This window comes from Ammospiza nelsoni, chromosome 3 (genome assembly GCF_027579445.1).
Source record: "Ammospiza nelsoni isolate bAmmNel1 chromosome 3, bAmmNel1.pri, whole genome shotgun sequence".
NCBI classification, from domain to species: domain Eukaryota; kingdom Metazoa; phylum Chordata; class Aves; order Passeriformes; family Passerellidae; genus Ammospiza; species Ammospiza nelsoni.
Window position 1 is genome coordinate 3,976,917 of NC_080635.1, and position 13,475 is coordinate 3,990,391.

Here is a 13,475-nt window from a genome sequence, read left to right on the forward strand (position 1 = left end):
CCCCATCGTATGCAGAACTGTAAAAAAATAGTTTTAATACAGTATCAAAATTTACACAAGTGTAGTGTCAAAAGACCAGGGTCCCTCTCTTGGCCCCTGCACACCCAGAGTGCAGGCACAAGTACAGGTGATACAGCTGTTCATACATACAGAGATAGGAATACAACAATTGAAATTGAACTCTGCAAACAATATAGAGCAGAAAACAACCTGGGAAGAGAACAGATCTCTGGCTGGGCTGGGGTTATATCAGAAACCACGCAGGAGGGCAATGGGTCAAAACAGAAGGCTGGATTCTGCACTTCCAACTCAAGGAGAAGCAGTGAAAGGGAGTTTTCCCAAGAAAGCAACGCTGGATCAGAGGCCTTACATTGAATGGTATCAAGTGAAAATAACAACAGAAACCAACAGAATTACTGCTGCAAATGAACACACTTTTTCTGAAGACAGATAGCAGATTTACATCATACTCCTATATAACAAAAGATTGTACAGCAACAGAGCTACATTTCACTGCAGATAGCCCACGGATACAGTCCAAGCTCAGAAAAACAGAGGTTCTGACTTTGGCTCAAATCTCAGTAACCAAGAACAAACCAGAAACCCAGGAATTGTTGCATTCCTATTTTTTTTTAATTAATTTTTATTAGTCTTTTTGATACTCAGCTATGGTAAAAAGTTAAGCAACAGCATTCAGTCACAAGCCTGTTGCACATTCATACATGAAACTATCATTGCTTTAAGATATACACAAAATATCTATCGTTGTAATTCAATACACACAACTAGGATCATACACAGAGATAAAAATAAACTAAGCACATCTAGGGCGCCGTCTGGTCAAATCTCAGGCAATCTGAACAAGAGCTTTCTGCCTCATAATAATGGAAGGCATGCTCTGAGGATAATAAAACCTTTTTCTTTGAAAGAATGCTACAGTGGCAAGAAAAGCTTTTTTTTTAATAATGCAGTGCAATCTTTTAGATCCTTGTAGGCTTTTGTTAAACAAACCAGCATGTCTCTAAATTAAATAGTAGAAATTAGCATCCTGACAATTGGGATATAATTTCCAAAATAAATTCTAATGGAAATCCTGACTTGAGACCTGTGATAATGATGCCTAAGTATTCTGTTCATTAAAGGGCCGTTCATTAAACACCTTACACCTCTTCAGAAGATGTGCATCAAAAAGAAAGCTATCTTGACTTTCATTTAGAAAGAAATTGTGGATCACTACAAGTACTGTAGTTATGCTACACTACCGGCTGGTTAGGACTTTATGGTTTTTTAGCACCTCCAAAGGCAGGTATTCTACCAAAGCAAAAAAATCACCTGGAAATTGCCTAAGCACCATTAACGGATCCTTTACAGACTGAAGTGTGAGTTACTAAGAAGCGACTTCCTCAAACCTGCGGAGACCAAAGGCACAGTTTATCAGTGTCTCTCCAGTCTGCTGAAAACCTCTCTTAAATCCAGTGGAAAACTCGTTCAGACCTATCAGAGATTCACTGTAACTAACGAAAATAAAACTTATTTCGCGTAACGCCTGCAGAATCCCAAATATCTTTTGGTTAGGATGGCAATACCTCAGTGCTTCTAAGGGTGGAGTGTTGCAGTGAGGGCGCAGAGCTTCGTTAGCTGGGCTATTGGAACAGCAGGATTGGGGGACAGTGCCACACAGCTCCCTGGCAGGCCCCTGTGCAGAATGTCCCCCCTTTCCAGCAGTCTCTTGCAGGGCAGACCCCGTGCTCAGATGGGGATTGGGCGGACGCAGGCGGTGCTTCCCCTCTCCTGGGCAGTGAGGCCGTGCTCTTCAGAGAGAGGATGTGCTCAGGGCCTCTTACATGGGTCCTTTGTACTGATTTCCTGACAAGTGCTGTCTAATTCCAGGGCACGACCCTGCAGCATCTCCAAGTTTCCTCCACACAACCTAGAGGGAGGGATGGAAAGAGAGCTCAGTTATTATTCCCAGGGAAGGAGCACCGGTGTTCCTATGGACATGCATCTGGAATGCCACACACACCATGCAGCACAGCTGGGACACAGGGCAGGACACACACAGGAGCAGAGACTGCCTCTCAAGGGACACAACATTGCTTCTGAACACAGAAAGCACATGCTGCCAGGTAAAAATGACTAAAAACAGGGACACATGAACTGGCAAGTGCATCACTGGGATACTTCACGTTCCACACACAAGACTGAGGGTGTTTGCAGACCTCAACAGAAACTCTGTCCAACAATTTCCCCAACCACATCTCCTGCAGGATGTGATTCAGAAGCACAAAGATCCATCCAGAGGTGTCTAAATGTCTCCAGTTTAAAAACCACAGAGCAGTTCTCTATTTCCAAGGGTTTACTTGTTCTCTTAAAATCAAGCAAGGCATTACAAGTGTTCACTCCACTAGCTCTTCCTCGAAATCAGAGGAATTGTTCCTGCCCTCACTTTGCTTTGCATCCATGTTACAATACTGGAATTAAAAAGGCAGAGAAGTGATACTCCCCAACACTCAGGGAAGTATTTTATAATGATTTACAGAAAGGTTGATGGAATAGGAGCACAAGAACAGCAGTTTGTATCATGTCCCCAGGCCTCTCAGGGACCACAAGAGACAAGAATGGTGATTCCTATCAATTGTATCACAATTTCAGATTATTTTTTTGTAACTGCTACTAAATCACCCACTAATCTCCAGGACAACAGCAATGAGACTGTCAAGAAAGGTAAAAGCTGTTTTCCATTGTCATAATTCATTGTTTGTATTTTACCAGTGCCTAAAGTCCAGCAGTGTACAGACTCTGCATTAGCTGGCACTGAACAAAAACAAAGGAGGTGGATCCCGGGAGCTGACATCCTGAAAAGCTAGCTCCTATAGATGATGAGCAAAGGCAGAACAAACCCAAGGTCCTACTGTGATTCTGTGCAAGAGATTGGAAAGTAACTCAGTTTCTCTGAGCCTTTGCTGAAGAAAACTTGAGTATAAGCATGAAAACCAGAAACATTTTAGATTGGAAGCAAGATGGCTCCAGTGCTAAAGCACAGGGCCAAAAAAGTCAAGTCTTTAAAGGGAAGTGTCTTTAATTCCAATGGGTGGGCATGACCCAAACCCTGCAAACTTGCCATATGACAAAATCTTGCAGCCAGAAATCCCAAGTCACCATCATAAAAAATGTGTGCTTTAGGCACATTTGCTGTGCAGTGAAACACTGCAGAGGTGAGAGCATGAAAAATGGGCACCTCCCAAACTGGGTGTGTGTGGCACAGCCAGGCTGGATCTGACCATTCTTTCCAACCTCTGGTTCCTGATTTTCCTAACTTGATACAAGCAGAGAGGAAGATCTCCTGGACAGCTTTTGTGAGAAGGCACATTGCACCTACCTATTACTTTCAACAAATTTTCTTCTCAATAAACATTTAGACAATATTTACCATGCAGCTAATGCTGACACAGTAACAAACCAGGGGGTGACTCTTCCCACAGTCCCTTGTCCCAACTAAATGAATGACCCTCTGCTTGCTAGGAAGGGACAACAAGCCCATACAAGCCCATGTCCTAAGCACAAGTGACAAGTTGGGGTCAAAATGTCCCTCGAAATAATTCCAAATTTCAGCAGAAATCTCAGCTAAAGGACAGCTGAGAGGCTCATGATGCAGCCATGGAGGAGCCTGCACCCAGCTGCAGGGGAGAGCCATTACACCTGCAGCAGCATTCCAGCCCTGTGGGACTCCAGGAAATACCCCTGGAATTCTCAGCTGCCTGAGCCCTCCTGCCCAGCTACACCCCTAATCCCAGCTGGTGTATCCCACCTTCCCTTGGCCTCCCTTCCCAAGTGAATTACAAACAAAACTTCCCAGTAACCTGAGAAAAATCAGGAATAACATCCCTCCAGACATTCTTGTGCTTTGGAATTACCCCCATGCTCTCTAATACCCCATGAACTACCTCCAAACCTGCTGCCACATGTGGCTACATTCTCAAAAGGCACTACAAGGTTATAAATGCAAAGCAAAACCATTCCCAAATCCGTTGTTGATGAGGAGGCACCAATTCCATTTGCACATCCTGAGGAGAGAATTCCCACCTCTGTTATCTTAGTAAAATAACAGCACTATCATTTACAGAATTCCTACAGCATGAACTACACATCCATATTTGCATTTTGCAATATTTTGGTACCAGATTGCATTTTGGTACCAGTCAACACCACACTTCAAAATTCTGGAGCTCAAAGTGAAACTTGTCATCGTTCCACTGTTTTCACAGGCAAAAGGATGCCATGGCAAATGTTTCCTGTGAAACACCCACAGTGCATCAGGCTGCAGCTAAACACTGAGTTACAGCCTGGCAGGGACTGCAAGGAGAATGCAAAAGAAAAGAAACATTATAATTAGTTCATCACAAATCCCCTGTGCTTTTAATGTGGGCTGGGTGGGTGTAAGAGAAGACAAAAACAGAAAGGAAATAACCAACTATTTAAAAAGTATAATAATATATCAATAGTCCAATCAGGCACAGATTATAAGAGTCAGAGGAAAAGGGAGCATTTCAATGCCAGCAGCAGAGCTCTGAATGGCTGGGGAACAAAGGGACAAGGTGGGATACAAGTATATATTTGAGATTTACACAAAGGAAGTGATAATGTCAAATTGAGCATTTTGGAAGTGGCATTACTTACATCACAAGAATTTTTATGAATTACTATTAAATATGTATAACTTACAAACTGGGGTTTTAGCCATAAATTGTGAAAGAATATCACAGGCAGAAAAATATAAAAGGACCATTGTTCAGATGGGGAAACTGAGGCTGTCAGGCTTCATCACACTTGCCAAGTTTTATTCTTATGAAGGATAAATTCAGGTCAGCTGAGTCATACACTACTTTATCCCAGATATATTATACACATAGATTTTTCTGATCAATACTAACCTGCATGTTAACACTGCAGTGTTCCTAATGAAACAGTAATTGCATTACAGAAACAGTAATTCACTTAATTTCCATATAAAATCTTCAAGGGCATACTGTCAGCATTTAAACAAAGATTACTCTGTATCTTCAGGTGTTTCCAGGCTCAATATGGAATGTAAAATTAAACACCTTAAACTTAGCCTGCACATTATCCCAGCTGCCTCAGTGCAAAGCAAATCTGTGTGCAGCACCACAGGCAGTTTGGTCAGACACAAGTGGCCCAGGCATGGGGACACACACGTGGCAACAACTTCTTCCAGCAGGTCATGGAAGAGCCTTGGCCACGCAGCTGCATGCCAAAGCTCTGCTCCTGTTCCCCCCTTCCTCCACCAGAAGGAGAGTTCAGACAATTGTTTAAATATTTTTTCATTGTTTTCAAAGCCAGGAAGACAACAGTATTTTAACAACTCCCTCCTCTGTTTCCTAATGGAAATATCCTTTTAAAACACATTCCTGCTCTTTAGGTTTCTTGCTGTGCACAAGTGGCTGCACTAACAACGAGGATTTATAACACAGACAATTTCTTTGTTGCAGGAATTCCAATTTGCCAAATTAGCACAGAAAAGCAGGCTGTTGGTGCTGGTTGGTTCCTCTCCTGCACCTGATCCTGCAGAGTGTGCACTGCCCAGAAAGGAGGGACCAAAGCCAGGTGTCCCCCCTGGAAACAGCAGGGTCTGCTCCCTGGCTGGGGATGGGGAAGTCGGGCAGTCTGTGAGCTGACAGCTCACTCTCCATTTGGACACAACACCTCATTTATATCCTTTGCTGCAGTACCTCCTGGTGAACTTCCAGCTCAGCTCTCACATCACATTGAGGTAAACTCTGTGTACTTCTTATCAATCCATTTCAGCAAGCAAAGCATCAGCTGTTGTTCCAATATTTCACTTACACAGACCAGCTGTTATTACAGGTTGTCAAAAGCACCTTGTTAAATGCTCCCTTCAGGGAAGAGCCTTTGCCAAGGGGGATTTTAAGAGAACTACAAAAGGCTTTTTTCCATAATGACACATGATCTCTCGACAAAATTACCCAGCATAGCTTTATGTTCTCTGCAGCAGCAGGTGAAATACATGGCAGATGCAGAGAGGACCTGGAGCACTCTGAACCCGGCACTCCCTGGAGCTGGGAACGTTTTACAAGGGTGAGAACGGAGCCCTCCTGGGGCATCCCCCGCTGCCTCTCCCCTCGGGATGCCAGGAAAACAGCGAGGTGGCTGCAGGGGGGCGCTGCCATGCCCGGGGCTGTGGTACACGAAGGGATCTGATTGCTGTCATTTGTGCTCCATTCACTTGCACAAACCCATTTCTTCAGGCTCCACCGAGGTGAAGCCAAATGTCACAATCACCCTGTGCAGGAACTCGGATGTCCAGCTAAGTCAACAGCACTGCTGAGCTCAAAACCAGAGCAAATGTCTGCACGAGTCCCTTCCAGAAAAAGGACAAACCTCCCCCTCCAAGGATGTCCCTGCAATACCTGTGTAGGTGGGGAATAACACCCAATGAACCTAAAGCAGGTTAGAAATGAGTGAAGCACAGGAGAGAAGGGGTGCCCAAAGCCCCAAACAACCACAACTGAGCCAGCACTGGGAGACAGGAATACACAGTCCTCACTCTGCTCAGCTCTCCCTCAGTTTTATTCCCTCCAGAGGAACACAGACCCCACTGGTGCCTGTGCTGCAGTGGGACAGTGAACTCAGCCACTTCTTGTCTCAGGTCACCCCATAAACCTTGGAATCTTGTAACACTTTCTAAGTTTCTTTAATTGCAACAGTTTTACTGCTGACAGAAGGGAGAACTTGAAACTTTACCCCTCTGAGTATTTGTGTCAACTGCTGTGTATCAATGTCACACAGGCCTCTGCAATCCAGCCCTGACTTCAGGGTAAAACACATCTGTTCCCAAGGGAGTTCCAACACTGACCTTGGGATTGTGGTCTTTGCTATTTTTAACACAAATATACTGTGTGCCTTGGCTTTATCTCTGCATTAAAGTCTTTCTCTCTGCACAGGTTACAGGAATCCCTTGTATTCCACTGGAGCACAAACATGAAACAATGAAAGACTTCCTTATTCTGCAAAACACCACTTCCAGCCTCAAAGAAAAATTACAAATGTAACATGGAGAGCAGCTACAGCTGGAACCAACATGGCTGAGAGGGCTGGACCCTGCCCAGGAAACACACAGCCCACAGATGCAATGAGTGACACACAAGAACAACCCCACTGATGACAGCAACATCCCGGTGGTGCCCACGGGGATGTTGCCAGGACAATACACACGTGTTGAGGGACACACAGGACGTTTTGCATGGACTGGACCAGAGGAGCAGCGTTACCTTCAGAGCATTTACCACTGAGTCAGACTGCTGAGAGGCTGAGCCATGTGCAGTGACGTTGGCTGGCTCGTTTGCAGAGCAGTGACTCCCCTCCGCCCCTCCTGGCATCCTAAGGGCATCCTTGGCAAGAAATTAAACACTCTTTAATACACAAAAGGCTTGGTCACTGATTTAAACAGATGTCAGGCATTTATTGCTCTTTTGCAAAAGGCTGAGAAGTGCTGAAGGTATGTGTTACTGCAAAGCCCCCCTCTTTCTGTGCCACAGTAAGCAAGGGCCATTGAGGCAGTGTGGGTGGCACTGCTTGGCACGCTGTGGCCCTCAAGGGCATCTCCCTGGGAAATCAGGACATAGTAACAAAATTTCTTATGTGTGTACATCGCCTCACAGAAGTGCTACAAAGTTTAGAGAGATAATTTCAACCTCACTGTCAGGTTTTTAGAAGGTCTAATTTTATCTCCATGATTCTGGAGGTTGTTCCTTCAACAGAACTCATATTTTGGAATGTTGCTGTGAGGTTTGCAACACGAGCTGACCAGGGAAGGAGTCAGGAGCTCCAGGCTGCCAGCTCCCTCCTTCCCAGCCTCCGGCTCCTCCAGGCAAGGCCCCCTTGCCCTGAGAGAAGTCAACTTGTCCCCTGCAGTGACAACCTCGGAGGCTTTGTCCTCCCAGTGGACACCTGCAAGGGCTCCTCAGGACACTGCTAAAAACTGCAAGCTACCTAAACTCTTCCAGCCCAGTCAGCTCCAGCTTTGCAGGATGTAAAGCATCTCCTGGAGTGAGGTAACCTGAGCAAGCAGGCAGCTCAGGAGGAGTGCTAAAAATACCCCTGCAGCATCCGTGGGCAGCGGGGGGAGCGCTGCAGCCGCAGGGCCCGCCCCAGCCCCGCTCCGAGCTGCTCCCAGCCCGCCCTTCCCTTCCCTTCCCTTCCCTTTCATCCCTCACGCACAACTTTGGGCAAAAAAATATTGAGAGCTACAAAGAAGCAAAACGGTTCAGACCGGGGGATGGAAATTTCCTCCCTTACAGAGTAACAAACACCATAGGAAACATTAAGAAATAATGTAGCAGTAATTCCTGCTGGAATGTGTGGGAAATGCGTTTCTGAAGGAGAAATAATGACAGTGGAAGGGGCCTCTGCTGAGGATCGGTGCCCCCTGTGCAGCCACTTGCCCTGCTGAGCAAGCACAGAGCACAGGGCAGAGCTTTGGGGGGTCTCTAATCTAAACAATAGGAAAAGATGAAAGGGAGTGTGGGAGAAAAAGGGCACAGAGCAAAGACACGAGGCTGAACTTCACAGATCCAGTCTGCCTGAAAATTCATTGGAAAATAACACAGTCCTGATGCTCTTGGGATATGCTAAGGCCACTGTAAGGAACAGTGCAGGCTCAGAGCAGTGCCAAGGGGCAGAGAGAACCCTCCCAGCCATCCAACACATCAACTCCACCCCCACAGTCATCTGGACTCGACCTCACATATTCTTTAAAAAACCCTACAAAATTTAAATACCTTTAAAAACCACCTAACCTCAGAATGCTGCATATGCTAAAGCCATAGGAAAGGTACATTAAGCCTGAATCTGAAACCTCATTTCCTAGACAAACCTGTCCTCCTGCCAAGCCCAGGATCCATGTAACCCATCAGAGTGGGCACCAATGGATGGGATAACCAGGCTGGCAGCAGCAGCATCCTGAAACCATCCCCAGCAGGGACAGGAGCAGTTTGCTGTGAGGCATGGAGGGGTTTTAGGACTCACTTTGCTCTGGGAAGGATTTACAGATCTGTAAGTGACTGGCCAGACTTAATGCTGTACTTTGAGAAAGGAAATGAAAGTTGAAGGAAAAGGGGTAATAAAGCAGATTGGGTTAGGATAAATTCAGTCTGTCAGCTTTGGAGCTTTTACCAATAAAGGTATTCTGTTTCTTGACTAACTCCAGAGGCAGCAAAGATTTTGGTCAGTTTTGAATGAAAATAGAAATGTTGCCATTGAAATGCAGAGAAAATAAGAACAGACTACACATGTAAAGCCTCCTGAACACAATAAAACCCAAAGCTCCTGCAAGTGCTGCTGCTCTCAGAGTTCAAGCCTTCCTCCAGGCAGTTGTGTTCCACAGCCTCTTCCCTGCCATATGTAGCACATTTTGTCTCCTTTCATGAGAAAGAGAAACTTGTGAACACAATGCTTCCAGCAACCAGCACATGTTGGTAGGAGACTGAAAATTAATATTTCCCCTGTGGACATCCTTCTCCTTCCTCCCTCTGTCCTTGATAAGAGACAGAAGTTTTCTTTAAAAAGTGAGGCAGATTTTGCAGCCCTGAAGGCCCTTCCCCAGCTCAGGGATTTCTCATTTCAGGTGAGGCCAGCAAAGCTTCTGCCTCCCCTGGAGGAAGATTTTTCCAGGGGTGATGGGGATGCCCAGCCTGAGCATGGCCCTGTGAGCTGGAGCACTGGGAGTTCCTGAGGCAGGGAAGCAAAGCAGGATGAAAAGGCACTTTGGGAGACAAGGACCTGAGGTCTGCAGAGCCCTGAGTACAGGATCCTCGAAGATGGGAAGAGAAATCTGCTCCCTTCCTCCTCCTCCTCCTCCTCCCTAGCTGCACTCAGCACCTGCACTGAGGCACTGGAAGCACCATCCCTGTGGCAGATCTTTCCTTTTCTTATCCAGTAACAAACTGGGAAAGTGGATCCAAATCAGACAGGAGGGATGAAGTCATAGCTCTGTAATGCTGAAAGCCCTAGAAACCTTAAAAATCTGGAGTAATTGTGAGCAAACAGCGCTGCACAACGTCAGCACCTGAGAAATAACTGACATTTTTGCTCATCCTGGTCCTGGCCAGCCCTTGTGCCTCTCCTGAGCCTACAGGGATCTGTGTGCAGGACATCCCACTGCAGAGAGCAGGTAAAACCCACACCACATCCTGTGTATGGCTTCCCACAAGGATCAGCATCCCTGAATGCACAGATCCATTTGCTGTTAGAAGTAAATCTACAAAATATCTAATGCCAAAATGTGACTCTGGTGAATAAAGAACAGGAAATCTGACTCAGCCCTGTAATATCACCTAACAAAAAGCCCAGATGAATGGAAATTTAGAATTTCACTCACACTAACTGCAAAATGTTACTACTCAGGCCATTTTCCCACAAACCCTGCACTGTACCCTGGTCAGGGTCAGAATAAAGACCTCTGTGTAAAACAGTGGATTTTGTGATGGAGAGAATTAATCATGAGCTTTTCTACTTAAGTCAGTAGAAAGCTTCATTTTTTCAATCTGTATTGTTGAGAAGGAAAGTCATGAATGAAATCCACTGTAGTGCCCAGCCCAGTGCCCGGCCCAGTCCCTGTGCCAGCCCCTCCAGAGGTGCCTGGCACGCAGGGAGAGGCAGGAAGGGAAAAGGAGTCCATGGTGCCCCAAGGACACTCACAGCCACCCCATCAAAGCTTCCAAGAGAGCAGGAGTTTCCTGCCTGCTGGGCACTGCTCTGTGCACTCACCATCCAGCCCCACCTCATTGTGCAGCAGCCTCTTATCCCAGAGGCAAGTGCTTTACTGGGAACAGATCCTTCCTGCTGGGGAGCTGCCACACCAGTTCAATCACTACCTGATTTTGAAAGCTTTTTTTCCTGATTTCTCCAGCCCTCAATTTCCCTGTACAGCTCAAAGCAAACACAGACTGTGTTTGTCAGCTTGTTTCAAACAGGCAGGAGAAGGAAAAGCAGAAAGCAATAACTGCAGCATGTTGCTCTGCTGGATTAATAACACACTAAAGAAAAGTGACATTTTTAAGGGAACATTTTTGTCAATTAAAATACATAATCTTCAAATGCTGCACTTTTTCACCTGTCCTCAAAGACCTCAGCAGGAACCTGCTGCCAAAATCCACACACTCTCACAGTGGCTTGAAGGCACACTCAGATCTTTGAGTGGCCAAAACCATTGCTGGCTTCACCCCTCAGAAACAGCCATTTCCAGCAGGCCCTTCAGAAACCTCCTTTGATAATGAGCAGGAAAGAGAAAAATGTTCTCCAAACTTTGGAGGCCACACATGTAAAATCCAGAAGATTCTGTAGAGTCTACTAGAAAATCCTAAGGACAAAATAATTCCAGACTTTTAGAGTTATAACTGGAAAAAGGCACTGTCTGTCCTCTGAGAGCTGCAACTCTCTGTACACCAAGTTTTTCTTGAATTTGTGTCTCAGTAGTTGAAGCTCCTGAGCTCTTGTCTTCCAGCCCTCCCCTGTGAAGCACAATGGACACCCTGAGATAAAGGCTCTGCCCAGAACCTCAGTGCTGGGAACTGGAGCCCTTTATTAATTAATTTAGGCCTGTTAATTTACACTGGGGATGGGGGCACATGAAGGAACTGGGTGGGTGGGTGCTCTTAATTCATTTTGTTTCAGCAAATATTTGATGACATGATTAGGAAATATCAGTTTGTTCAATGGCTTTTAATTACATTTTGGTTGAAGGATTCTCTATTCTACATGCTAAGGAAGGCAGGAGATAAACACTATGGGACTGTGAGTGACAGAGATTTTAGGAAAAAAACACTAACCAAACAGTTCCCATCTTCTAATTAGAATTATAATTTAAAAATACCATGAAAAGGGAAAATAAAAAAAAAAAACAGACCTCAGTGGAAGGTTTTGGAAAGATTTGGAAATGGGTTGAAGTAAAATGTGATAATCTAATGGAAGGGGAAAGAAAGAAGGAAATGGAAATGTTGGAAGAGGTTAAAAATAAAGTAAATTGTGCCTAAGAGTCATTTCCCAGTTTAACATGCCAGGACTGGAATGGACTAACAAGGATGCAAACCCCCCAAAAAGGGGCTGAAGCAACAGTGCAAGTGAGAGAAATACAGCAAAAAGAGATGGAAAAGGAGCAGAAGCCTTTGAAAAGCAAGACTGAGGAAACAGAGGCAGCAGAGCCCCGGTGAGAGGGAGCAGAAGGGCTCCAGCTCAGCCCAGCCCAGCACTGCCTCCTGCTCCTGTGCTGAGGAGCTCACTCCCTGCAGCCCAGCTCCAGCCCCACTGGCACTTTGAGCATCCTGGCAATGGAAAGGGAAAGCTGAATTACAAGGACAAAGAGCTGGAAGGGGAAAAGTCTCCTCCTCCTCCTCCTGTGAAACAAATAAGAACTGAAGCAATTTAAATTGGGTGACTTGCCAAGTTTGTCCATTGCAAATGCATCCACTGTCATTGTATGACAGATGTCCACATTGCCAGAGCATTTCAGCTGAGCTGATCAGCCCTGAAATACCATCCCTACAAAAACTCAGGGATATCTGCAGCTAATTGATGTGTGCATGCCAGATCCTGCTCTGGCTTCCCTCAGCACAAGACACAGGGAGCAGTCAAGCACCACAGCAAGCCTGGGAGGACATTCCTCTTTCCAGGCCTCTAAAGTTACTCCCTGACATAACAGGGCTGTCACAGCCCAGGGAGCTGCAGCTGGGATCCAAATCCAATCTTTGATCCCTACATGTTTTATTGATTATCTCTGAGCATCTTCATTGCAGCACCATAGGTGTTATGTCCTGGTGTGACAGGATTTGAGTGGTAGGGGAAGATTTAGGGTTTTAGTAATGGGGAGGCTTTAGGGATGGCTTCCCAGTTCCCAGCCCTGCAGCTCAGTGCACATGAGATCCATATTTAAGGAGGAAAAAATGCCCTGTCCACCCTGCACTGCTGATGGGGAGGAGATAGAGAAAATCAGGAGTAAAGCTGAGCCAGGGAAGAAGGGAGGGGTGAGGGAAAGGTGTTTTAAGATTTAGTTTCTATTCCTCATTATCCTGCTCTGTTTAGAGTGGTAATGAATTAAACTCTCCAGGCCAAGCCTGTTCTGCCCATGACAGTAACAGGGGAGTGACCTGTCCCTGTCCTTACCTCAACCCATGAGCCTCCTGCTGTGTTTTCTCCCCCTGCCCAGCTAGGAAGGCAGTGATGGAGCAGCTTTGGTGGGCACCTGTCCTGCAGCCAGGATCAGCACGCTGGAGGTGGTCAGAGCACTGCTGATGCTGCACTTTCCCTTCTCCATGGCAGCTGCACAGCCTGGTCCCAGCGGTGCTGAAGCTCCAGGTGTGCTTTGAGTCAGCAGAAGGCACTGCCAGAGCCATGTGCTGCTCCTGCCTCAGCCCAGGGGGAGCTGCTCTGGCCTGAACTCCATC

The 13,475-nt window shown here is 46.0% G+C and overlaps 1 protein-coding gene across 3 annotated transcripts in view; it reads right to left on the bottom strand.

Annotated features, from left to right (window-relative positions):
• Window positions 1–10: 10 nt before the first annotated feature.
• Window positions 11–13,475, bottom strand: part of CCDC85A (coiled-coil domain containing 85A) — a 162,229-nt gene continuing 148,764 nt past the window's right edge. For 2 of the 3 annotated variants that reach the window (XM_059467758.1, XM_059467757.1), the window contains one exon: window positions 11–1,930. In XM_059467758.1, coding sequence (XP_059323741.1) covers window positions 1,881–1,930 — 50 coding nt within the window. In that variant the 3' untranslated portion in view covers window positions 11–1,880. Of the gene's footprint in view, window positions 1,931–7,307; window positions 7,428–13,475 lie in introns of all 3 variants that reach the window. The other variant, XM_059467756.1, reaches the window with a different exon arrangement.